The sequence below is a fragment of the Lithobates pipiens genome, unplaced genomic scaffold (assembly GCF_037356315.1).
Source record: "Lithobates pipiens isolate NorthernLeopardFrog02 unplaced genomic scaffold, aLitPip1_a1.2 Scaffold_1, whole genome shotgun sequence".
NCBI lineage: Eukaryota > Metazoa > Chordata > Amphibia > Anura > Ranidae > Lithobates > Lithobates pipiens.
In genome coordinates, this window is record NW_027507685.1 from 155,427,722 (window position 1) to 155,453,488 (window position 25,767).

The 25,767-nt window shown below is 47.9% G+C and overlaps 1 protein-coding gene across 1 annotated transcript in view; it reads right to left on the reverse strand.

Annotated features, from left to right (window-relative positions):
• SWI5 (SWI5 homologous recombination repair protein) overlaps nt 1-21,190 on the reverse strand; it is a gene marked incomplete at its 5' end in the record, with an annotated part of 30,532 nt that extends 9,342 nt beyond the window's left edge. Inside the window, 3 exons of the mRNA XM_077478737.1 lie at nt 4,712-4,833; nt 20,108-20,156; nt 21,039-21,190. Of these exons, the coding sequence (XP_077334863.1) occupies nt 4,712-4,833; nt 20,108-20,156; nt 21,039-21,190 (323 nt within the window). The remainder of the gene's footprint in view (nt 1-4,711; nt 4,834-20,107; nt 20,157-21,038) is intronic.
• Nucleotides 21,191-25,767: the final 4,577 nt, after the last annotated feature.

Here is a 25,767-nt window from a genome sequence, read left to right on the forward strand (position 1 = left end):
TCACCCAGGAGAGCCAAACTGCTGCAGTACAACTGTGGCGGCTGGTCCCTGACTGGTTTATCTGTCCAACATCAAATTTGCCAGAAAATGCTAAATGCAAACCATGGAAAAAAATAAATAAATAAAAACGCAGAAAGCAAAAGCAAAAAGGACTGCAAAAAACACTCAAAAGCAACATGCATAGATGTGAATCTAGTCTAATATAGGAGGGGTGTTACTCACCAGGTCACCAAGTGAAGACAGAATTTAAAAAAAACCTAAGAATAGAAAAATAAAGCAGCCACCACATCTAAAAGGTTGGTAAACTGCAATATATTCCTTTTTTAGTTTTGGTTTTATTACCACTTTAAAGCATATCTAAAAGGACAACGCCTTTCAATTTGGGTATAGAAAGGAATGGTTACAATCGGGGTCAGAATGTTTTATTTTGCTGTCTGTCTTGTTGAGGGGATTTACCCTCACTTCCTGTTCCAAAGCTGAAAAAGGAAACAAATAAAATGCCCCCTTAGACAGTGTGTCACTGGAACAGGTGTCCCCAAGATCACTCCCCATCTCCTGTTCTAGAGACAGCTGGTAAAGTCAGGATTTGCCATCATATTCTGTCTGGGGACAATGGTCAACCAGCAAATATAGTGAGGGCAAGTCTTCCCAGCTCCCGGTCTCTAGTAAAGATTAGGGCTCCAGCACATGCGATTAGTATGACAGCCAATCGCAGTGTGAACCTATACCAATTTTAGGGTCTCTGCTCCACGATCTATATCCCCCATTCAGGGTGCAGGTCAGGCTAGGAGAAAATAAATAAATAAAATAAAATAACGTAATCAGGCAGTCCTTTACACCCACGGCCCCCCGCCCCCCCCCCCCTTCCAGATTTCAAGCGACTGTAAACCTCAAACATGAAATATGCACAAAGCATATCCCTATATAGTGTGTACGTGTCTCAATCCAGAGCAAAAGTGTAATTTCTCTCTACTGCTTCGCTACTTTGCTATCAGCATAATTCACTTCCGACAAGCTTTCCTGACACCAAGAGAAAAATGGTGACAGGGTAGGGAGCTCCAGCTGTTTGACAACTTCAGCTCTGTGCCTGTGTGCAAGGGGGTGTGTCCATTCCTTCCAATCAGCTATCAGAGCTCTCCTCAAAGCTCTGCAGTGTGTAATGTCAGATCTCTGACCCTTTTTTTTCTGGCTGCTCAGACAAGCTTTATAAATTCTGCACTTTAAAGCGGTAGTAAACCTGCTGACTTTTTTTTTTCTACACCTGTAAGGGAAAAGGCATAATGAGCTAGTATGGATCACATACTAGCTCATTATGAAAAACTTACCTTAGAACGAGGCGTCGGTATCTCGCGGTGTCCACGCCAAGGAAGCTGACATTTTTCTGCAGCGTGTCTTCCGGGCATGTGCGCGGGAGACTTCTTTCCGGCATCTGCCGGACTTTCAACTGAGAATCCCCGGCGCGCATGCGTCACTGAAGTGAGCGGCTCATTGCGAGGGGAATATCTCCTAAACCGTACAGGTTTAGGAGATATTCTTTTTACCTACAGGTAAGCCTTATTATAGGCTTACTTGTAGGTAAAAGTTAAATAAATGACTTTACTACCTCTTTAACCACTTTCAGACCGGACCATTTTGCTGGTAAATGACCAGAGGTCTTTTTACACTTTGGCACTGCGCTGCTTTAACTGGTAATTGCGCGGTCATGCAATGTTGTACCCAAACAAAATTTGCGTCCTTTTCTTCCCACAAATAGAGCTTTCTTTTGATGGTATTTGATTGCCTCTGCGATTTTTATTTTTTGCGATATAAACGTAAAAAGACCGCAAATTTTGAAAAAAAATGATATTTTCTACTTTTTGTTATTAGAAAAATCCAATAAACTCAATTTTAGTCATACATTTAGGCCAAAATGTATTCAGCCACATGTCTTTGGTAAAATAAAAGTCAATAATTGTATATTTATTGGTTTGCGCAAAAGTTGTCACATCTACAAACTAAGGTACGTTTTCTGGAATTTACGCAGCTTTTAGTTTACGACTGCCCATCTCATTTCTTGAGGTGCTAAAATGGCAGGGCAGTACAAAACCCCCCCAAATGACCCCATTTTGGAAAGTAGACCCCCTAAGGAAATTGATAAGAGGCATGTTGAGCCCATTGAATATTTTATTTTTTTGCCTCAAGCGATTGAATAATGACAAAAAAAAAATTTTTTTTTTTTTTTTTTTACACAAAGTTGTCACTAAATGATATATTGCTCACACATGCTATGGGCGTATGTGAAATGACACCCCAAAATAAATTCTGCTGCTTCTCCTGAGTATGGGGATACCACATATGTGGGACTTTTTGGGAGCCTAGCCGCGTACGGGGCCCCTAAAACCAAGCACCGCCTTCAGGCTTTCTAAGGGCGTACATTTTTGAGTTCACTTCTCACTACCTATTACAGTTTTGAAGGCCATAAAATGCCAAGATGGCACAAAACCCCCACAAATGACCCCATTTTAGAAAGTAGACACCCCAAGCTATTTGCTGAGAGGCATGTCGAGTTCATGGAATATTTTATATTTTGCCACAAGTTGCGGGAAAATTACAAACTTTTTTTTTTTTTTTTTTTTTTTAACAAAGTTGTCACTAAATGATATATTGCTCATGCATGCCATGGGCATATGTGAAATGACACCCCAAAATAAATTCTGCTGCTTCTCCCGAGTACGGGGATACCACATATGTGGGACTTTTTGGGAGCCTAGCCGCGTACGGGGCCCCGAAAACCAAGCACCGCCTTCAGGCTTTCTAAGGGCGTAAATTTTTGAGTTCACTTCTCACTACCTATTACAGTTTTGAAGGCCATAAAATGCCAAGATGGCACAAAACCCCCACAAATGACCCCATTTTAGAAAGTAGACACCCCAAGCTATTTGCTGAGAGGCATGTTGAGTCCATGGAATATTTTATATTTTGCCACAAGTTGCGGGAATATTACAAACTTTTTTTATTTTTTTTTCACAAAGTTGTCACTAAATGATATATTGCTCACGCATGCCATGGGCATATGTGAAATGATACCCCAAAATAAATTCTGCTGCTTCTCCTGAGTATGGGGATACCACATATGTGGGACTTTTTGGGAGCCTAGCCGCGTACGGGGCCCCGAAAACCAAGCACCGCCTTCAGGCTTTCTAAGGGCGTTACAGTTTTGAAGGCCATAAAATGCCAAGATGGCACAAACCCCCCCCAAATGACCCCATTTTGGAAAGTAGACACCCCTAAATTTAGGGGTACACTAGTGAGACTAGGTAATAAATGGCGGGTGCCCTGAAACTATAAAAAAATAACTAACCAACCAGCGTCACCTGTAACAGTTATATGGTGATCACTGGTGAAAGGGTTAACTAGGGGGCAATTAGGGGGCTTTATGCGGTAGTATATGGGGGTCCCTGGCGCTATAAAAAGCTGCAGCGAACCTAAATACCTACCTGCCTAACTAGCGTCACCTGTGACACTAATACAGCGATCAGAAAAACGATCGCTTATTAGGCTGGGTTCACACTGGAGCGATGCGGGAACGCCACGAATGCGCGGCGGGTTCCCGCATCGCATGCCTCCCGGCGGCAGTTCACACTGCCCTATGCGAACTGCTGGGAGTGTCAGTGAAATGTTACTGACACCCCCAGATCAGTTCGCATATCGCAGTGCGATCTGCAAACTCGGATCGCATGGTGTGAACACCCATGCGATCCGATTCTGCTGCGGGCCAAAAAAAGGGTCCCGTGCGAATTTGCGGCGGGTGCGGCGAATGGCTGAACTCGAATCGCACAGAGATCGGATGTGATTTTCACTGCAGAGCGGTGCGAATCACATTCGTTCTCATAAACCGCTGCAATGTGAACCCAGCCTTAGTGACACTGGCGACGGGGGGTGATCACGGGGTTAAACCTTTATTGGGGGGGTTAGGGGGGTACATTAGAACTAAAGGGGGCTAACTCTAACTGCCCTAACAGTTATTACAGTCACAAATGACACCAATGCAAAAAAAATAAAATAAAAATGACATTGGTGTCACTGTGACTGGGGGGCAGGGGTAATTGGGGGGGTGATCGGGGGGTAAAGGGGGGGTGTGAGTGTGCCTGGCATGTTCTACTGTGTGTGTAGAGTGTTGGTGCAACTTACTGATCCGCTCTCCTCCGTGTCGGAACGAAAAATACCGACACGGAGGAGAGAATACATCACTTCCTCTCCTGTGTTTACATTACAGGAGAGGAAGTGATGTCACCGGGGATTTCTATTCGTCGGGAGCGATCGCGAGGGGGTGGCCATGAATGAATGGCCGTCCCCTCGTCCGGGATCGCTCCCGAACGAATACCGACCGCCGCAGGCACCGGGCGGGGGCCCGATCGGGCCCCCGACCCGCGGGAGGCAAGGGACGTACATGTATGTCCTTATGCCTGCCCGTGCCATTGTACCGACGTACATCGGCGTGCGGCGGTCGGCAACTGGTTAAAGGATGTAGATAAAAGAAGACTGCAGATAAACAGGTACAACCTATTTCATCTCTGTATCACCTGAGCCCAGTCACTTCACTGGGTATATGTGAGGGTTTACAACCATTTTAAAAGACCAATTTAAAAGGGACATGGGGGAAGGGCAGGCAGGGGTTAAAAGTAATACCAATAAAATACAAAGAATAATGCAGCTAGGTATACAAACATACTCTGCCTCAAGCTGTGCCATTTCTTTATCCAGAGAGGCCTCTTTTTCCTTAAGTTCTGAGATGGCCTTTCCTAAAGTGTCTTCATCGCCTCCAGGTGACTGGCTGATATTAGGTTGCTGAACCTGTTGGAATACAAGACAGAGGACAAGTACAGAACAAAAAAATAATCTTTTATATAATCTGGGTGACAATAGAAGTCTTGTCTATAGAAACCAATCAGCTTTTAAGTGGAGAGAGTTTAGGATAGAATAAAGATAAAACAAAACATTAACTGCTATAACTAACACACTCACTAAATACATATTGTTTACATTATTAAAGCGGTTGTAAAATTCCTGCAAGGCAAGGTCATAAATGTGCTAGCATGCACTGCATACTAGCACATTATGAGAGACTTACCTTAGAACAAAGCATTCCCACGTTGTGATGTCGCCACGGAGACGGCTGACATTTTCCCCTGCTCTTCCTTCTGGTTTTTGCAGTGTTCGGCTTCACTGCAAGTTTAGGAGATATTCACAGAACCTACAGGTAAGCCTTATTATAGGCTTACCAATGGGTACAAGTGGCAGTAAAGAGTTTACTACCACTTTAATGGAACTTCTGCCTGAAGTAATGTTGTTCCAGTGACTGTCATTTTACAGGTTCTTTTTTCAGGAGTGTATTTCATCCTATATATATATATATATATATATATATATATATATATATAAATAAATAAATAAATGTAAAGTCACCCTCCAGTGCAGCCAGTCTCATCCAGGGTTCCATGGTATTCTAGGGTTCCTTCAGGAGGGGTTCCTCGATGATATGATGCCTCCATAGCGAAGGGTCCAGCACCACGGCCAGCGGCATGACATCAGATCGTTTTTCTCACCAGCCCCCAATTAGTTGGTTTTAGCGGGGGTTCTCTGAGACCTGGAAAACTACTTTAAAGGGTTCCTCGAGGGTAACAGTTGAGGAAGACTGCTCTAGTGTCTATCTGTTTATCAGGGAAAGGTTAACCACTTGCCTAACAGGGCACCTTCAAGTCCTCCCTGCCCAGGCCAAATTTTCAGCTTTCAGCGCTGTCATACTTTGACAACTGCGTGGTAACGATGTGATATTTTAATCATTTTCACACAAATAGAGCTTTCTTTTGGTATTATTTAATTACTGCTGGGATTTTTTTTTCTACATTTAAAGAAAAATTATATAAAAAATAAAATAAAGTTTTTCTAAGTTTTCAGTAAATTTTGTAAATAAGTAATTTTTCTCTTTCACTGATGTGCGCTGATGAGCAGCATTGACTGGCATCACTAATGGGCACTAATTGGTGGCACTTGTGGGCACTGATTACTGGCACTGGTAATGCAGTATTGCAATCAGGGCACCAAGGATCAGTGTCCTGATTACATGTCTGGATGTCCCCTGCGAGGAGATGCCACTGATCGGCCCCCCTCTCCTCACACTATCAGTGTGAGGCGATGAGAGCCGATTACCGTCATTTCCGTGTTTACAAGTGACCGGCTGTGATTGGACACAGCCAATCAGATGGTTAAAGAGCCACGGCTGTGAGACTTTATAGAGATTAGCGTTGCACTGTGTCCTACCAATGAGGCGTGGCTGCAATCGCCGCACACCCGTTCTGGGACATCGTCATACGACATCGCCCCAGAACAAGAGCTGCCCCGCCCCTCCGCGTTTCTGTCAGGCAGCTGCCGAGATTAGAGCCTAAAGGCAGGTAATAAGCGTTCTGTTTTTGATCACTGTACTAACGCCAGATAGTTAGTAGACCTGAGCTGTCATTTTTTGTTTAATCCAGCAGGGTGGACAGCTGAGCTCAGACAGACCGACTTACACACAGGGCAAATGTTGGATGTTTTTTTTATACCGGACAATGTCTCCTGACATTCTGCGCTTGTGTACAGGGGCTTAAAGCCTGGTACACACTACTATTTTTTTTTTTTTTTTTAAACCTGACAGCTCAGGAGGGGCTGCTGTACTAATTATCTGATGTTAGTACAGCAGTCTCCCCTGCTGGTCTACTGTGTTCTGACGGGGGGCTGACCCCCGCCCCGCCAGAACACTCTGAACGGTGCTTCCAGCGCTTGGCTGAGATTGCTGATTGGGAGCCAATTGGCAGAATTTTTTCGGTCATGCCCCTTCAGTTTCTGTCAGACTAATTCCAGTACACACGGGCCGAATGTCGGCCGGTTTCTATTGAACCAGTCGATGTCGCTTGACATTCAGCTCGTGTGTCCTAGGCTTAAAGGCAGGTACACACTATAAGAAAATCGGAGGAACAAGTGTCCGGTTTTCCTGGATGTTCCACAGCAAGTTGAAATCGAGGATGGAAATATTGTACAAAAATTATTGTAAGACGTTGTTTATTGTTTCTGATCATGCGCAGTCTTTCGTATCCAATGTTTCTCGTACACATTAAACGAAAATCCTTTTTTCTGTTCACATATGAGAAGCCTTTTAGCATTTGTCCCTTTGTAAATGTTCCTTTGGCTTTGGAAAGTCTGAATCGGATGTTGAAAGTGGTGTACACATTATATGAAATTCGAACGATCGTACGGAATTTTTCTTCTGATTTTCTCATAGCGTGTATCCAGCTTTATTGACCTTTACACTGGGTACGCACAGCCCGTTTCTTTTTCGTTCGGTGGGCTGAATGAACAAAAATAAAAATAAATACATTTCTGCATCCACAAAAGAGAGGTGGGAAGCCCCCCTGCAAAGACATTGTATTCTGATGACAGGGTCTCTCCGCTGTCAGAATACAGTGATCAGAGCTGCAACTGATTTTGATCAACGGCTTGCACTCAAGGTAGTTTCCCAGGGGATCCATTTGGCAGAAGCCAATCTAAAGATTGGCTTCTGTCAAACAGGGAGGGCTACAAACAGATCAAAATTTGGCTAGTACCTGCTGAACCAGCCACATTTGTTATCTGTGTGTACCCAGCCTAAGAGAGGAACAAAGATCTGCAAACATTCTTAAGTAGAAAGTACAGTTTACATACATAATGAATAAATATGGTGCTCCCATTACCAAGGCTGGCAAATTAACTTAAAATGGGCATATACATAAAATCTCAAAAGAGGTTCATTAGCACAGTTTATCATGTAAAAATAATCACTACAACATGTATTGTCTTCCCTATTAAAAGCAATGTAGCACTTCTGCACGTGTCTATGCAACTTGCTTTATTTTAGCCTCACAGGTGCTCGGTAAAACTTTGACATCAGAGGCATCTCTCCCCCACTCCTGCTTCCAATCAATAGTGATGGCCGAACGGTTCGCCCGGCGGTCGTTTCGCGGCGAATTTCCGACTTTCGCCGTCCGCGGGTTCGAACGCCTTTTTCCGTCGTTCGCCCCGGCGGACTTACGTGTTTAATGTATACAAGAACTTTAACCTTTCGTGACACGTTTATCATGTGTTACAGGACAACCAATTGAGACATGACAGCTCATGGACACTTGGACATTCCCCCTAACCTATAAATACACCCGATCCGGTGGCCATTTTACATTCTTTCTTCTGTCACTGTAGGGAAAGGATCCTGTGTGGAGTAGGGACAGAGAAAACGCTAGCTATTTGGTACACAAAAGTTCTTTTCAGGACTGGTATAGGTGTTAGGTCAGCAGCCTGAGTTTCTTTTGTCAGTTTAGATAAAGGGACAGAGCGCTGTATGCTGCTATTTTAGGGACAGCTCAGCCAGATTAGTCTTTCTTCATCATCATCATCATCATCATCATTAGCTGTTACTATCAGGTCCACAAAAGAGCTGTTCCAGCTAATCGTTCCAGCCTACTCTTTTTTGCCAATTTGTATAGGGACAGGCAGGAAGCAGTGTGTCAGGCAGTGAGGATAATTTTAAAGACTTGCTGTTACTATTAGTTCCACAAAGGTTCTTTTCAGGACTGGTATCAGTGGTACGGTAATAGGCTTGTACACGTATAATATTCTTTCTTCCAAATATAGAAAGAATATTATACTTGACTGCTGCCCTTCTGCTGCAGTCTGCTAATCATTCACAACTCACTTGTTCCACAAAAGTTCTTATAAGGACTGGTAACTTGGTCTGTCTAGGGTGCTACGGTACATAGGCTTGGGTGCGGTACAGTCTGCTGTTCTGTAAGGACCGCTATCGGTCCACAATAGATAGGGTTGCCGTGCACTACTGCTGACCGCTGCCCTATACTGCAGCAGTCCTTCAGCGGTATAGGGACTGACGCACAGTCTGCTAAACACTAATACACAACCTGCTTGGTCCACAAAAGTTCTTATAAGGACTGGTAACTTGGTATAGGGTGCTACGGTACATAGGCCTGAGTGCGTTACAGTCTGCTGTTCTGTAAGGACCGCTATCGGTCCACAATACATAGGGTTGACGTGCACTACTGCTGACCGCTGCCCTATACTGCAGCAGTCCTTCAGCGGTATAGGGACTGACGCACAGTCTGCTAAACACTAACACACAACCTGCTTGGTCCACAAAAGTTCTTATAAGGACTGGTAACTTGGTATAGGGTGCTACGGTACATAGGCCTGAGTGCAGTACAGTCTGCTGTTCTGTAAGGACCGCTATCGGTCCACAATACATAGGGTTGCCGTGCACTACTGCTGACCGCTGCCCTATACTGCAGCAGTCCTTCAGCGGTATAGGGACTGACGCACAGTCTGCTAAACACTAACACACAACCTGCTTGGTCCACAAAAGTTCTTATAAGGACTGGTAACTTGGTATAGGGTGCTACGGTACATAGGCCTGAGTGCAGTACAGTCTGCTGTTCTGTAAGGACCGCTATCGGTCCACAATACATAGGGTTGCCGTGCACTACTGCTGACCGCTGCCCTATACTGCAGCAGTCCTTCAGCGGTATAGGGACTGACGCACAGTCTGCTAAACACTAACACACAACCTGCTTGGTCCACAAAAGTTCTTATAAGGACTGGTAACTTGGTATAGGGTGCTACGGTACATAGGCCTGAGTGCAGTACAGTCTGCTGTTCTGTAAGGACCGCTATCGGTCCACAATACATAGGGTTGACGTGCACTACTGCTGACCGCTGCCCTATACTGCAGCAGTCCTTCATTGGTATAGGGACTGACGTACAGTCTGCTAATCACTAACACACAACCTGCTTGGTCCACAAAAGTTCTTATAAGGACTGGTAACTTGGTATAGGGTGCTACGGTACATAGGCCTGAGTGCAGTACAGTCTGCTGTTCTGTAAGGACCGCTATCGGTCCACAATACATAGGGTTGACGTGCACTACTGCTGACCGCTGCCCTATACTGCAGCAGTCCTTCATTGGTATAGGGACTGACGTACAGTCTGCTAATCACTAACACACAACCTGCTTGGTCCACAAAAGTTCTTATAAGGACTGGTAACTTGGTATAGGGTGCTACGGTACATAGGCCTGAGTGCAGTACAGTCTGCTGTTCTGTAAGGACCGCTATCGGTCCACAATACATAGGGTTGCCGTGCACTACTGCTGACCGCTGCCCTATACTGCAGCAGTCCTTCATTGGTATAGGGACTGACGTACAGTCTGCTAATCACTAACACACAACCTGCTTGGTCCACAAAAGTTTTTATAAGGACTGGTAACTTGGTATAGGGTGCTACGGTACATAGGCCTGAGTGCAGTACAGTCTGCTGTTCTGTAAGGACCGCTATCGGTCCACAATACATAGGGTTGACGTGCACTACTGCTGACCGCTGCCCTATACTGCAGCAGTCCTTCAGCGGTATAGGGACTGACGCACAGTCTGCTAATCACTAACACACAACCTGCTTGGTCCACAAAAGTTCTTATAAGGACTGGTAACTTGGTATAGGGTGCTACGGTACATAGGCCTGAGTGCGTTACAGTCTGCTGTTCTGTAAGGACCGCTATCGGTCCACAATACATAGGGTTGCCGTGCACTACTGCTGACCGCTGCCCTATACTGCAGCAGTCCTTCAGCGGTATAGGGACTGACGCACAGTCTGCTAAACACTAACACACAACCTGCTTGGTCCACAAAAGTTTTTATAAGGACTGGTAACTTGGTATAGGGTGCTACGGTACATAGGCCTGAGTGCAGTACAGTCTGCTGTTCTGTAAGGACCGCTATCGGTCCACAATACATAGGGTTGCCGTGCACTACTGCTGACCGCTGCCCTATACTGCAGCAGTCCTTCATTGGTATAGGGACTGACGTACAGTCTGCTAATCACTAACACACAACCTGCTTGGTCCACAAAAGTTCTTATAAGGACTGGTAACTTGGTATAGGGTGCTACGGTACATAGGCCTGAGTGCGTTACAGTCTGCTGTTCTGTAAGGACCGCTATCGGTCCACAATACATAGGGTTGCCGTGCACTACTGCTGACCGCTGCCCTATACTGCAGCAGTCCTTCATTGGTATAGGGACTGACGTACAGTCTGCTAATCACTAACACACAACCTGCTTGGTCCACAAAAGTTCTTATAAGGACTGGTAACTTGGTATAGGGTGCTACGGTACATAGGCCTGAGTGCGTTACAGTCTGCTGTTCTGTAAGGACCGCTATCGGTCCACAATACATAGGGTTGCCGTGCACTACTGCTGACCGCTGCCCTATACTGCAGCAGTCCTTCATTGGTATAGGGACTGACGTACAGTCTGCTAATCACTAACACACAACCTGCTTGGTCCACAAAAGTTCTTATAAGGACTGGTAACTTGGTATAGGGTGCTACGGTACATAGGCCTGAGTGCGTTACAGTCTGCTGTTCTGTAAGGACCGCTATCGGTCCACAATACATAGGGTTGCCGTGCACTACTGCTGACCGCTGCCCTATACTGCAGCAGTCCTTCATTGGTATAGGGACTGACGTACAGTCTGCTAATCACTAACACACAACCTGCTTGTTCCACAAAAGTTCTTATAAGGACTGGTAACTTGGTATAGGGTGCTACGGTACATAGGCTTGAGTGCGGTACAGTCTGCTGTTCTGTAAGGACCGCTATCGGTCCACAATAGATAGGGTTGACGTGCACCACTGCTGACCGCTGCCCTATACTGCAGCAGTCCTTCAGCGGTATAGGGACTGACGTACAGTCTGCTAAACACTAATACACAACCTGCTTGGTCCACAAAAGTTCTTATAAGGACTGGTAACTTGGTATAGGGTGCTACGGTACATAGGCTTGAGTGCGGTACAGTCTGCTGTTCTGTAAGGACCGCTATAGGTCCACAATAGATAGGGTTGACGTGCACCACTGCTGACCGCTCACCTATACTGCAGCAGTCCTTCAGCGGTATAGGGACTAAGAGTTTTGTCACAGGGTCATTTAAAAAATGACATGCAGAGGAAGAGGCAGGCCCTTCCGCAGGGGTGGTAGGGGTAGGGCAGGAGCAACAGGCTTGAGCCAAAGTGGGAAGTTGCAGAAGGTGCGTTCAATTACTTTAAAGGATGCACCAGACTTGGTTGAGTGGCTCGCTCAGCCTTACTCTTCTGCACCCTCCTCATCCTCTCGATCTGCACCCTCTTCTTCACTCTCTGCTATGTGCACCCCCAAAGACACTACCACCAACAACACGACCACCACCACCACCACCACATACCTTCCGCTTGAGTCACTGGAATTATTTTCCGATCCATATCAAGAGGACATTTCTGATGCGCAGCCACTCTTGGTATTGGATCAGGAAGAGGAGGTAGCAACAAGCGCTACTCAGCAGTCTGACGCCAGTACCCAGATCAGCCCAAGGAGGAGGTTGGTCCCCGGTGTTGCTGCCTACTCCGAGATCTCTACTTATAGCGGTGGGGAAGGTGACGTTGATGATGACGTGTCTAGTGATGTCACGTGGGTGCCCACAAGAGAGGAAGAGGAGGGGAGTTCAGAGGGAGATATGGACCAGCAGATAGGGAGGAGAAGCAGCAATGACTTACATTGCACAGCAGGGACAAAGCAGACTGCAAATGTATCAGGAGCGAGTCATCGACCATGTACGGTCACATCTGGCGCTCCCAGGACACCGGCACATGGCTCCGCAGTGTGGGCTTTTTTTAACGTGTCCGCTGCTGACAATAGCGTTGCCATCTGCAATCTTTGCAGTCAACGCGTTAGTCGCGGTAAGCCCAATACTCACCTAGGGACGACCGCCTTAAGAAGGCACATGAGCAGCCATCACCGAGCCCAGTGGGAGCAACGGAACACACAAAGCCACACTGCAGGCTCTCACCGTCCAGCCTCGTCTTCTACTTCTCCTTCTCCTCTCTCCTCACAATTGTCCTCCACTCCACCTTCCATCACGCCAAGCTCACATTTTTCTGCAAAAAGGCAGGCTTCCGTGGGCCTAATGTTTGAGCGTAAAAAAATGATGACGCCGGATAACCCTCTTGCCCAACGGTTGGCGGCTGGCTTGTCAGAACTCATAGCCCGCCAACTACTGCCATATAAACTGGTGGACTCGGAGGCCTTTCGCAAATTTGTGGCCATTGGAACACCACAATGGAAGGTCCCAGGAAGGAAGTATTTCTCAGAGAAGGGCATCCCAGAGCTATATGGCCATGTTCAGCGGCAAGTGAATGTATCTCTGGCACACAGTGTCGGTGCCAAGATACATCTGACCACAGACACGTGGTCTAGCAAACACGGGCAGGGAAGGTATATCAGTTTTACTGCCCACTGGGTGAACCTTCTGACGGCCGTCAAGCATGTAACCCGTGGCACCCGTGTAGATTTGGTTTTACCGCCACGGATTGCATGCAGGCCTGACTCTTCTTCTCCTCCTCCTACTCCATCCTCCTCCCTCTCCTCCTCAGCTGCCTCCTCCTTTTCCGCTGCTAGCGTCTCTTCCACTGCACCGCCCAAGCTCCCCAGAACCTATTCCACATGCCAGGTGAGACGTTGCCATGCCGTGCTGCGTCTGTTGTGCCTGGAAGCAAAGAGCCACACTGGCCCGGCACTCCTTTCAGCTTTGCGTTCACAGGCAGATGAGTGGCTAACACCGCTCAATTTGACAGTTGGTAAAGTGGTGTGTGACAACGGTGCCAATCTGCTTAGCGCATTGAAACAGGGCAAAATCACGCACGTGCCGTGCATGGCACACGTCTTAAACTTGGTCGTGCAGCGATTCCTTGTCAAATACCCTGGGGTCCAGGACATCTTGCGGCAGGCAAGGAAAATCTCGGCCCATTTCAGAAGATCTTACACGGCCATGGCTCGCCTTGCTGACATTCAGCGGCGACACCATCTGCCGGTCAGACGTCTTATTTGCGATTGCCCGACGCGATGGAACTCAACCTTCTATATGCTTGATAGGCTGCTCCAGCAGAAACGTGCAGTTAACGTCTACCTGTATGAACTCTGCGAAAGAAACGGTTCTGGGGAGCTGGGTTTTTTTTCACCGCGCCAGTGGCTGCTCATGCGCGACACATGCAGACTTCTGCGGCCATTTGAGGAGATCACCAAACTGGTCAGTCGCAGCCATGGCGCCATCAGTGACATGGTACCTTATGCCTTCTTTCTGGAGCGTGCATTGCGTCGTGTCATTGATCAGGCTGTGGAGGAGCAGGAGCGGGAAGATGAGGAAGTCGCAATGCTGGATGAATTCCCAGGGGGGGCTACTCTATCTGAGACAAGTCAACAACAGGAGTCTGATGAGGAGTCAGAGGAGGATGGTGCCGGGGCGGATGAGCAGGAGCAAGAAGAGCATGCTTTAAACCTTTCTGGGATCCCTGTTGTGCGAGGATGGGGAGAGGAGAATGAAGAGGACGACATTATCCTGGATGATGAGCAGGAGCCAGGCCACCACACCGCTTCCACTTTAGTGCAAATGGGGGCCTTCATGCTCCAGTGTTTTAATAGGGACCCCCGTATAAAAAGCATGAGGGTCAAGGACCAGTACTGGGTGGCAACGTACTTAGACCCCCGGTACAAACACAAAATGGCGGAAATGTTACCGCCGTCGCAGAGGGCTGTCAGAATGCAGCACTTCCAGGCCTTGCTTCGAGAAATGCTGCATTCTGCTTTTGCGTGCGCTGGCAGAGGAGCAATTCCCACTCCCAGAGAAGGATTTGCGGGTACCAATCCAACAGCGCCTGCAAGAAGAGGCCGGTTTGAAGATGTGTTGGTGACTTCGGATATGAGGTCATTCTTTCAGCCGACCCATCGACAGGTGTCATCCGGATCCAGCATCAGGGAACGCCTAGACCGTCAGGTGTCCGACTACATTGGGTTAACGGCCGATGTGGACGCTCTGAGGAGTGATGAACCCCTAGACTACTGGGTGGGCAGGCTTGACCTCTGGCCAGAGCTTGCCCAATTTGCAATCGAACTGTTGGCTTGCCCCTCATCCAGTGTCCTGTCCGAAAGGACGTTCAGCGCAGCAGGGGGGATTGTGACCGATAAGCGTACTCGCCTAGCTCACCACAGTGTTAACTACCTCACATTTCTAAAAATGAATGAGGCATGGATCTCGGAGGAATTCAACACATGTGATCAGTAGACCATGTATATGTCTATAAACAATTTTTGGAATCAAGCACACAGACCTTCTTAATTCATTTGGCTCACTTCCCTGACCCAAAAAAGCACACCGTACTATATGCCCCTACCCTCCTCTTTGAAGAGGTTGAGCGGTGTCATATTTCTACTGGGGCTGCTTATTATGAGGGGTTCCCACCATCCCTGTGCTGTGCTGACTTCCTCCTGGGTGTTCTTATTATGAGGGGCTCCCACCATCCCTGTGCTGTGCTGACTTCCTCCTGGGGGTTCTTATTATGAGGGGATCACACCATCCCTGTGCTGTGCTGACTTCCTCCTGGGGCTGCTTACGGTGCTGCTGTCAGCGCTGTATGTCACGGAGCTGCTGTCAGCGCTGTATGTCACGGAGCTGCTGTCAGCGCTGTATGTCACGGAGCTGCTGTCAGCGCTGTATGTCACGGAGCTGCTGTCAGCGCTGTATGTCACGGAGCTGCTGTCAGCGCTGTATGTCACGGAGCTGCTGTCAGCGCTGTATGTCACGGAGCTGCTGTCAGCGCTGTATGTCACGGAGCTGCTGTCAGCGCTGTATGTCACGGTGCTGCTGTATGTCACGGAGCTGCTGTCAGCGCTGTATGTCACGGAGCTGCTGTCAGTGCTGTATGTCACGGAGCTGCTGTCAGCGCTGTATGTCACGGAGCTGCTGTCAGCGCTGTATGTCACGGAGCTGCTGTCAGCGCTGTATGTCACGGTGCTGCTGTCAGCGCTGTATGTCACGGAGCTGCTGTCAGCGCTGTATGTCACGGAGCTGCTGTCAGTGCTGTATGTCACGGAGCTGCTGTCAGCGCTGTATGTCACGGAGCTGCTGTCAGCGCTGTATGTCACGGAGCTGCTGTCAGCGCTGTATGTCACGGTGCTGCTGTCAGCGCTGTATGTCACGGAGCTGCTGTCAGCGCTGTATGTCACGGAGCTGCTGTCAGCGCTGTATGTCACGGAGCTGCTGTCAGCGCTGTATGTCACGGAGCTGCTGTCAGCGCTGTATGTCACGGAGCTGCTGTCAGCGCTGTATGTCACGGTGCTGATGTCAGTGCTCTGTATTACGGTGCTGCTGTCAGTGCTCTGTATCTCCTGCACCCTCTTGTTTGCCTACCCTGGTCCCTGACCTTCCCTCTCCTCCATTGCCTTCATTAGCTCCATAGTCCTGAATTGTCAGAACAATTTCCCAAATAAAAAAAAAATGCTTGTAGTTATCGATCCCAAATTCACCTCATACATGTATTATGCTATTGTCCAGGTGGTGGGACTACGTGCTACCCCCTAATAATTACCCCGTGGCCGCAAATTCGACCTAAAGGTTTGCGAAATTCGCCTCCCATTGAAGTCAATGGAGCCCGCGGCGAACGGTCGTTTTCGCGAACGTTTGTGCCCGTTCGCGTTTCGCGTTCGCGAAACGTCCCGTCGGAAGTTCGTCCATCACTACCAATCAATAGACAACACAGATAATAGAAAATTGTATCAAATTCTTAGTATCGTTTTCTTTCCTGGTGCCAATCTATGGCAGCATGCATGTGGTAGTATGCTGCCATGTTGGTGCTGGGAAAACGGAAAATTGTATCAAATTCTTACTGTAATTTTTCTTTCTTGGCGCCAATCCATGGCAGCATACTACCACATGTATGCAGCTATGTTTGCACCAGGAAAATGTAACTGAGGTGATGTGATCTAAGAACATGAAAGCTAGCTGGTGATAGGTTACACCTCCACTGAAATGGCAGCCATGATGCAGTCAGCACTATGGAATAGTTCAAAAGTGAGACTAGGCAAAAGAACAGCTAGAGAATGTATATTGGAAGTGCCATAAAACTGACTGAAGGATAGAGAGACATTTTTTGGCATTTTTTTTTTTAACTAAAGTTTATTTTAGGTCACACAAACACAACATGTTATCCAATTTTTGGGTAAAATATAAAAGAATAAGTAAATAGGTACCCAACATGCCAAGACCAACCTATGTGTGTGATTATATGTCAGTATTACATTGTATATCTCTGTATGTTGCGGTCGTTCAGGTGCTTATCTAATAATTTTTTGGAAAATATTGAGGCCCCCTGCTGATACCACCACCTGTGGAAGGGAATTCCACATCCTTACCGCTCTTACAGTCAAGAACCCTCTACGTAGTTTAAGGTTACACCTCTTTTTTTTCGCCACGTGTCATATTCAGCTGTCAAAGTTTTCTCCCTATTGTGGGGTAAACAGTACGGTATTTGTATATTGAAATCATATCCCCTCTCAAGTGTCTCTTCTCCAGAGAGAATACGTTCAGTGCTTGCAACCTTTCCTCATAACTAATATCCTCCAGACCATTTATTAACTTTGTTGCCCTTCTTTGTACTCTCCCTATTTCCAGTACACATCCTTTCTGAGGACTGGTACCCAGAACAGCATACTCTAGGTGCGGCCGGACCAGAGTCTTGTGCACCCACAAAACAATAAACTTCAGTACCCTATACTTTCCACAGATATTTCTATAGGCCATCACTTAATTGTGAGCAGCAGCCCTAGAATTTTTTTTCTCATTCCAGAGAGTACAACAGTATGCAACATGTGTAGGCGCCCCTGACGGGTGTGTTTATGCTTGTGCGTGCACATACGTGGGGAGCGCTTGAGTGCAACTTTATTTTTTCACTAAAACTTTATATCAGATAGGCAACTTTTTTTTTTCCCCCCTACGTGACAAAATATTTGTGACAGGGTCTCTTCAATGAGACATCGGGGGCCTTTTGGACCCTGGATGTCTCATTTATCTTCCAGTGAAGCTAATGAATCACAGATCGCAGGGGGTACAAGGCTCACAGAAAGCTGACAGCTATGTGTAAAATCCTTTTGCTGCCACCAATGCATGACATAATGACAAACGGTGGTGGCAGCAAAAGGATCAAAGTAAACCAACATTTAAAAAAAACTAAATTCTCCCTCCATTCTTACATTTACTTATATCTCCTCTCCTCCATCACTTCAATCCACAAACAATGTCACCCAATATTACTAATAAATGTGCGCTCCATGACATAACACCCCAGTCTGATGTGCCAGTGTTAAAGCCCTGTGATTGGCCATTCAGGCCCCAAATGCTGCAACGTGGAAAGGCAGGGGGCACCCCTCCATACCTGGAAAAAAGTCTAGTTTCACTTTGAAAGGATTCTATATCCTTTAAATGAAAACTATGATCTTCTTAAGGCAAGGCTCGACAAACCCCAGGCCTCCAATGCGACCAGAAATCGCAACCTGGCGCCTAAGCTGCCACCAGCCCACTCACTATTGATGCCCCAGACATGCAGCGCATGAACACTGACTGCCGTCCTCCTCCCTCCTCCACACTCGGCGGTGCCAAGCTAAGTCTGTGAAACCGTCAAGCAACGGAGAGAGGAGGATCTGTCAGATTTCAGCTTGATGTCGGGGTGGGCGGACCCAGCCGGGTGGGCGGGACCCAGCAGCTATCAAACACCAGCCAATGGGATCTGGGCGGGCCGCTACGTGTATGTGGCCCCGCCCCTTTTCTTAAGCAGCCCAATCGTTGGCTGGTGTTTGATAGCTGCTGAGTCCCGCCCACCCCGGCCAGGTCCCGCCCATTCCGACATTAAGCTCAATTCTGACAGCTCCTCTGTTACATTTCAGTAACAGAGTGCTCCATGTGAAACCTGCCAGTGCCAACCAGTGCCATCTGCCAGTGCCAACCAGTGCCACCTGCCAGTGCCACCGCCAATCAGTTCCAACTAGTGCCACCGCCAACCAGTGCCACCTGTCAACACCAACCAGTGCCACCCCCAATCAGTGCCATCTGCCAGTGACAACTAGTGCCACCGCCAACCAGGGCCACCTGCCACTTCCAAACTAGTTCTACCTGCCAATCAGTGCCACCGCCAGTGCTACCTGCCAGTGCCACCTGCCAGTTCCAAACCAGTGTCACCTGCCAATGCCAACCAGTGTCACCTGCCAATGCCATCTGGCAGTTCCACGTGCCTGCCAGTGGCAACCAGTGCCACCTGCCACCGCCAATCAGTGCCACCACCAGTGCCACCTGCCAATCAGTGCCAACTAGTGCCACCGCCAACCAGTGCCACCTGCCAACACCAACCAGTGCCACCACCAACCAGTGCCATTTGCCAGTGACAACTAGTGCAACCGACAACCAGGGCCACCTGCCATCACCAACCAGGGCCACCTGCCACTTCCAACCAGTGCCACCTGCCAATCAGTGCCACCGCCAGTGCAAATAGTGCCACCTGCCAGTTCCAAACCAGTGTCACTTGCCTGCCAGTGGCAACCAGTGCCACCTACCAGTGCCAGCCACTTCCATCTGTTGCCAGCCTTACTCTTTCTGGTCAGCCCATAACCCTGATGTAACAGCATTTCATTGGAGTTATTGACTGGGTGCTCCATTGTGAGTTAGGGATAGGGGGTGAAAATGAGTGGCCTTACCCCGGGAGCTGACAATCCATACCACGCTTAAAAAAAAAAAAAAAAAATGGCTCCTAACTTTTTTAACTGGCTCCTAAATTCAAAGCAAATTTGTCAACCCCTGTCTTAAGGGCTGGTGTCAACTGGCTTTGCTTTCTTCAAATGGGTTTTTGTGCTCCAATACAATTCTATAAGAAAACCAAACATGCCTGAAGCAAGCAATAGGAGTCAACTGCACCTGTCAATGAATTATGAATGATCTCAGGAGGGTCCCAAACTGATGTCTAAACGTACTCTTTAAGGGAGAACCATTTAAAAACCCCCAAAAAAATGAATCTCAAATCCTCTTCGGCTAGCCTGTACATAGAATTGATCACAATTCCCACTCAGAAAAAAAACAAAAACACCAGTTCTGGAGTATCAATGTATGAAGAGAATTAGAAAAAATACGTATATGTCAGTCTAATATAGAACTTACCGGTGACTTAAACACAGAATTGACATTTTTTCGGCTTCCCAGAGGAGTCCTAGATGAAAAACAGATATAATGTGATAAGTGTCATGGTGATAATTGAATACATTTTCTCCAAATGTACTGAAAAAAAAATAATAATAAAGTGTTAAGGCTTCCCCTCCTGGCTCTTGTTAGGCAGCCATAGATGGTTCGAATCTCAGCCAGGCCCTGCTGAACAGGCCGAACAATCTATGGGCAGGATGATTGTCCCAAAGTCAATAGTGCAATAATGAGAAGGCTGGGAAGGTGCACAGAGCCTCTACAGCACAGGTGTCAAACTGGCAGCTCTCCGGCTGTTGCAGAACTACAAGCCCCATGAGGCATTGCAAGGCTGACAATGGGACTGTCTCATCACATACGGCGACCCATCACAGTTGGCTACCCGCTGGACTGCGTATGCACGACTCTGCCGTATGCATTCCACCCCTGAGTCCAGGTTCAAGCCCCACCATCCAAGTGGATATGGAGTTTGATTATATTCATGCAAAGTGAAGCAAGGCTGCGCCCAAAGCGTAGCGAGCCTGCGAGGGGCCCTGTGTCGGAACACATATGTCACGCATGCGCACTCCAGCGGGTAGCAAAATGTGACGGGTAGCCAAATGTGATGTGACAGGAGTATGACGGTACTTGTTCCACACCAGTTGGAGGGCCGCCAGTTTGACGCCCCTGCTCTACAAAATGCCACTGACTGAAGTGCAGCATTAACAATATATACAGCATTAACCTGCATGCATATTCTGTGCCTTGTGGTGTGAACCAGCTTGCAACAATATATGCACACATTTATACAACTATACATAAAGATTAAGTCAGGTTCTAGAGAAATTACCACCCCCCCCCATGTCTACATTACCCAGGATCCACCATTGTATTACAGTCCCCCTCCCTATCTCACCTGCGGAGACTGCCCCTGGGTCTGGGGGTGAGGAAGCAGGTCTGCCTGGGAGTCACCGCAGAATCCTCCCTCTTAGGGGCCCCTGTGCTCCGGGGAGACTCCAGCCTGCAGCTCTGGGGCCACACAACGCTCTGATCACAAGTGAGGCACCATTATAGAACACAGTCCTTTCCGACCACTGGCAGCCTTCGGGAGAATGCACGGCTCTGTCAGCTGACCGGTCACATGACTCGACAGCCCACGTGATCGGGCCTGGCATCTGTCAGGCTGTTTGATCTGCTCACTGCCAGTACTTGTGTACACAGTGCTGGTGTATACCCTCTGATCTTATATCAAGCCTCTAATACAGTAAATAAAGTGTAATTAAAGACAACACTTTCGTTTTGTTTAAAGTGGGGAAAGATTAAAACATTTTTTTCTGTTCGCTTCCTGTTTCGGGACAACTGTTTACCTGACAGAAAGTGAGAGAAACACTTCAATAGACAGAAAACAATAAATAACTGACAGGGGTCCTAGTGTTTTATACTTATAGCTGACCTTCACCCTCCCCAATGAATTTCTCACACCCCCGCTCACACAAATGGATATTGTTATTATTTACTGATATTTAAGGATGAGCTCCGGCATGTTCACAGACCCCACGTGCAGAGCCTGCCAGGAAGTCGGCACTATGCTTATCACAGGCACTGAGACATTTCTCGATCTCTGCAGCCACGCATTGGGAAAATGTCTCACTGCCTGTGATTAGCTCAGCGTAGTGCCGACTTCCTGGCGGGCTCTGCACGTGGGGTGTGCAAACATGCCGGAGCTCATTCTTATATATTTTTTTAGAAAATAATTGTCTTCGGACCCCAGCCCCCTCTTCCTGGTTTCTCACCTGGGAGAGTATAAGGCCTCGTTTCCACAGGTCGTATGAATGCGTAACCTGTGTGAGGGCCGTGTATGTTTACCTGGATAAGGGTGCACAGTAGTGTTGCCACCTTTTTGCTCAGGACGAACCTGAACACTTTAGTGGTGCAGGCCAATTTTTTTTCCCCACAGTATACACTATAGGATTATAAAATACCTGGGACACCTTTGGGTGCCCCAAGGAGAGTAGTAATATGGTACGCATAGCAGTCTGCGCAAACAGTAGGTGTGGCCAAATTGCTTTAGCTGACATCATTGCTCCACCCCCCCCAGTGATGCCGAACTTGCTCCCAGAGAGCCACCCACAGCGTCCTGGATGGCAACAGATTTGTGTGTGACTGCCAATGAGAAATCAGTGTGGGTGGGTGCGGGTGCATAGCTTCAAATGCATCTTGCGTGCATCCCCCATGCAGATAAATATGGCCTAGTTTTAGTGGCGCTTTACTACTGTTATAGTGGCACTTTTCAGCTGCTAGCGGGGTGCTTTTAACTCCCACTAGCGGCCAGGGAAAAGGTTAATAGCGCCCGTTTTGAGGCCCTGCCGATGCGCACTGCCCCAGTATGAAAGCACTCGGGCTTTCACACTGGGGTGGCTTGAGAGGCGCTTTACAGGTGCTATTTTTAGAGCTAAAATGCCTGAAAAGCACCCCAGTGTGAAAGGGATCTTGGCTCCTGGCTGGGTGGTGGAGAAAGCGGAGCCGCCCGCTGACAATGAGCCAAGCCGGTGACAATGTTGAATGACAGTTCAGAGATGGAAAGCAGAAGATGCCATTGGGTCAGTGCCCACTCGTTCAAGTCTGCTGCTAACTAAACTAGAGTGGTAGTACTCACTGTTGAGCAGTAGTCTGTACGGTGGTTGTTTCTCCGTGTGAGGGAGGTGCAGAAGTGCAGTGCACAGGAATGCCCTGCTGACAGGAATCCTCACACGAAGTAGAGTCCAGTGCAGGAACATTCTGGAATCTAGCCCAAACCTGCGGGACCCTGGGACACACTTGAAATCGAGGGACGGTCGCGCGGAATCCAGGATGGTTGGGAGGTATTAATTTAGTAGTGCTGACTGCACGGAGAGCATCACGTTCTAACATGTTCTTCTGTATAGCACCATGAAGAACGCCTTATGAGCATCAGTCACAGACCAGAGGGGGTGGGGCATTGTAACTTCAATGCCTCCTTCACCCATGCATTGAATATTACTGCACCTAAATGAATTCTCTTCAACATGTTAGCATGCGTTAAGGTGCACTGTGTTGAAGTATAACTAAATGCAACACCTTTTTTTTAGTCTTGGATAGTGGAGAGGGATTAGAAATTCCTCCCAACTTTTTGAGATGGGAGTGAGGAACACCTATTAGCAAAAGTATGTGGGCATAGGTCAACCCCCCCGCCACACTCCCTTAAAGGAGAATTAAAAAGATTAGTTCAACCCACAAGCAGGGGCGGACTGGCCTACCAGGATACTGGGACATTTCCCGGTAGGCTGCCTGCCCTGGGGCCGCTTTGGTCTACACTGTGGCTGAAGTGCTTCCCTCCCTCCTCCTCCCCCTACTCCTGTCTACTTGTCACACAGCGGGAGACCACTGTGTCATTGTCAGGGCTGGCTTAGCCCTTCCTCCTCTGGGCTGGCTGCTCAGCTGTCGGCTAATTGCCAGCTCTCTTCTCTTTCCACAGTTACCAGCTGTTTCCGATTATGCTCGTCTGACCTGCCTATTTAAAGCCTTCCAACTCACTTTTTCCTTTGCCTTCGCGTTGGTCACATCACTAGGAACCATCTCCTGCTATTTGTTTCAAGACTGGCTTGCTGTCATCCCCCCTGGCTTCTTATCCTACTTGCAGTTGCTCTCCTTGGATCCCTGACTTCTGGCCTGGCTGATTACCCGATCTGGTTAATGAACTTTGGACTGGCTGATTACCCGATCTGGCTACTGGACTCTGGCTATGCTTGACTACGCTTTTTTCTATTTATCTTTTTATTTTTATTAATCAACAAGTGTGATTTGATTGTACTTCTGTCTCAGTCTGTTTCATGGTTCCTGACAGTACGCGAAGGTCATGAATTCAGAAGATACAGTCAATCCACTTGTTGGTAATATTTTTTCCAGATTGGATGAGCAAGATCACCACATGGATCAGTTTGCCTTGGCGTTACAAATGCTCCTGAATCGCACGGCTCACCTGGAATCCCCCACGGTGGCTGCTCCGGTACAACCTGAGTCGCAGGCTGTCCTTGCTGCTGCGCCAGTCTCTGTGCAGGCACCCGCCTCGAGTATTACCTCTATAAGATGTATGTGTGTCAATCAAACAGAGTACGAGAACTGTTGCCGACTACGCCATTGAATTTCGTACTCTGGCAGCAGAGGTTGCTTGGAATAATGAGGCCCTCGTGGCTGCTTTTTCTCATGGTCTCTTGGATTCCATCAAGGATGAGATAGCAGCCCGAGATATACCCACTGAGCTGGAGAGCTTGATCTCGTTTGCCATCCTCATTGACTCCAGACTCAGAGAAAGACTTTCTCTTAAGGAGCGCTTGTGGAAGCCTCCTGTACGTTTGCCTCCGAGCTTTGTAGTCCCACCCGTGCCTCCCTCACCTCCCTCACCTCCCATGCCTCCTGATACCAAGTTGGTCAGTGAAGTTGAACCCATGCACCTGGGCTTCACGCGTCTCTCTGCGCATGAGAGAGCCTTTAGGAGGAGGGAGAGATTATGCCTTTATTGTGGCCAGGCAGGTCACTTTTTGAAGTCTTGTCCTACCCGTCCAGGGAATACCCGAACCTTGAGGTCCTGTCATGGACAGACCTTAGGTGGCGTTGATTCGTCCCCAGTTATCCAGAAGGATAAGCCCCTGGTTTTGGTCAACCTTTCTTGGGCTGAGTCGTCCATTGAGATACAGGCTCTAATCGACTCTGGGGCTGCAGGCCTGTTTATTGATGCTGCATTTGTTTCGCAGCTCGATTCCGCTGCAGCTGCGTGACACTCTACTTGCCATTGAGGCTGTTGACGGGAGACCTTTACAGCCTGCCCATGTGACTCATGAGATGGTTCCGTTGTCCATGGCCGTAGGGGCTCTTCACCATGAGATAATCCAATTCCAAGTTATTTCCTCACCCAGATTTCCGCTGGTTATTGGTTATCCTTGGTTACAGAAGCACAGCCCCTCTTTTGATTGGCTCCGTGCTGAGGTTCTCTCCTGGTCACCACAATGCAGTGAGACATGCTTCCTGAAGGTATCCAAGGTCCTGTGCACCGCTTCACTCCCCTCCCTACAGGAGGAGTACCGTGATTTTGGCGATGTCTTTGATAAAGGTCAAGTCAGGAGTTTGCCTCCATAGCGGCCTTATGATTGCGCAATTGACCTTCAACCTGGTGCCATACCTCCTCGTGGCCAGGTATACCCTTTGTCGGTCTTGGAGGATAAGGCCATGGAGGAGTATGTTGCTGACGCACTTTCTCAAGGTTTCATCCGCAAGTCCTCATCTCCTGCTGGTGCTGGGTTCTTCTTTGTGAAAAAGAAGAGCGGTGAACTGAGACCTTGTATAGATTATAGGGATCTCAATTGTGTCACGATTAAGAATGCCTACCCGATTCCATTGATTACAGAGTTATTTGACCACCTCAAGGGAGCAACGGTTTTCACAAAGCTTGACCTGAGAGGGGCATACAATCTCGTGCGCATTAAGGAGGGCGACGAGTGGAAAACTGCGTTTAATACCAGAACAGGCCATTATAAATAACTGGTAATGCCTTTTGGCCTTTGTAACGCCCCGGCAGTTTTCCAGGAATTTATTAACGATGTCCTCCGAGATTTGTTGCAATTGTGTGTGGT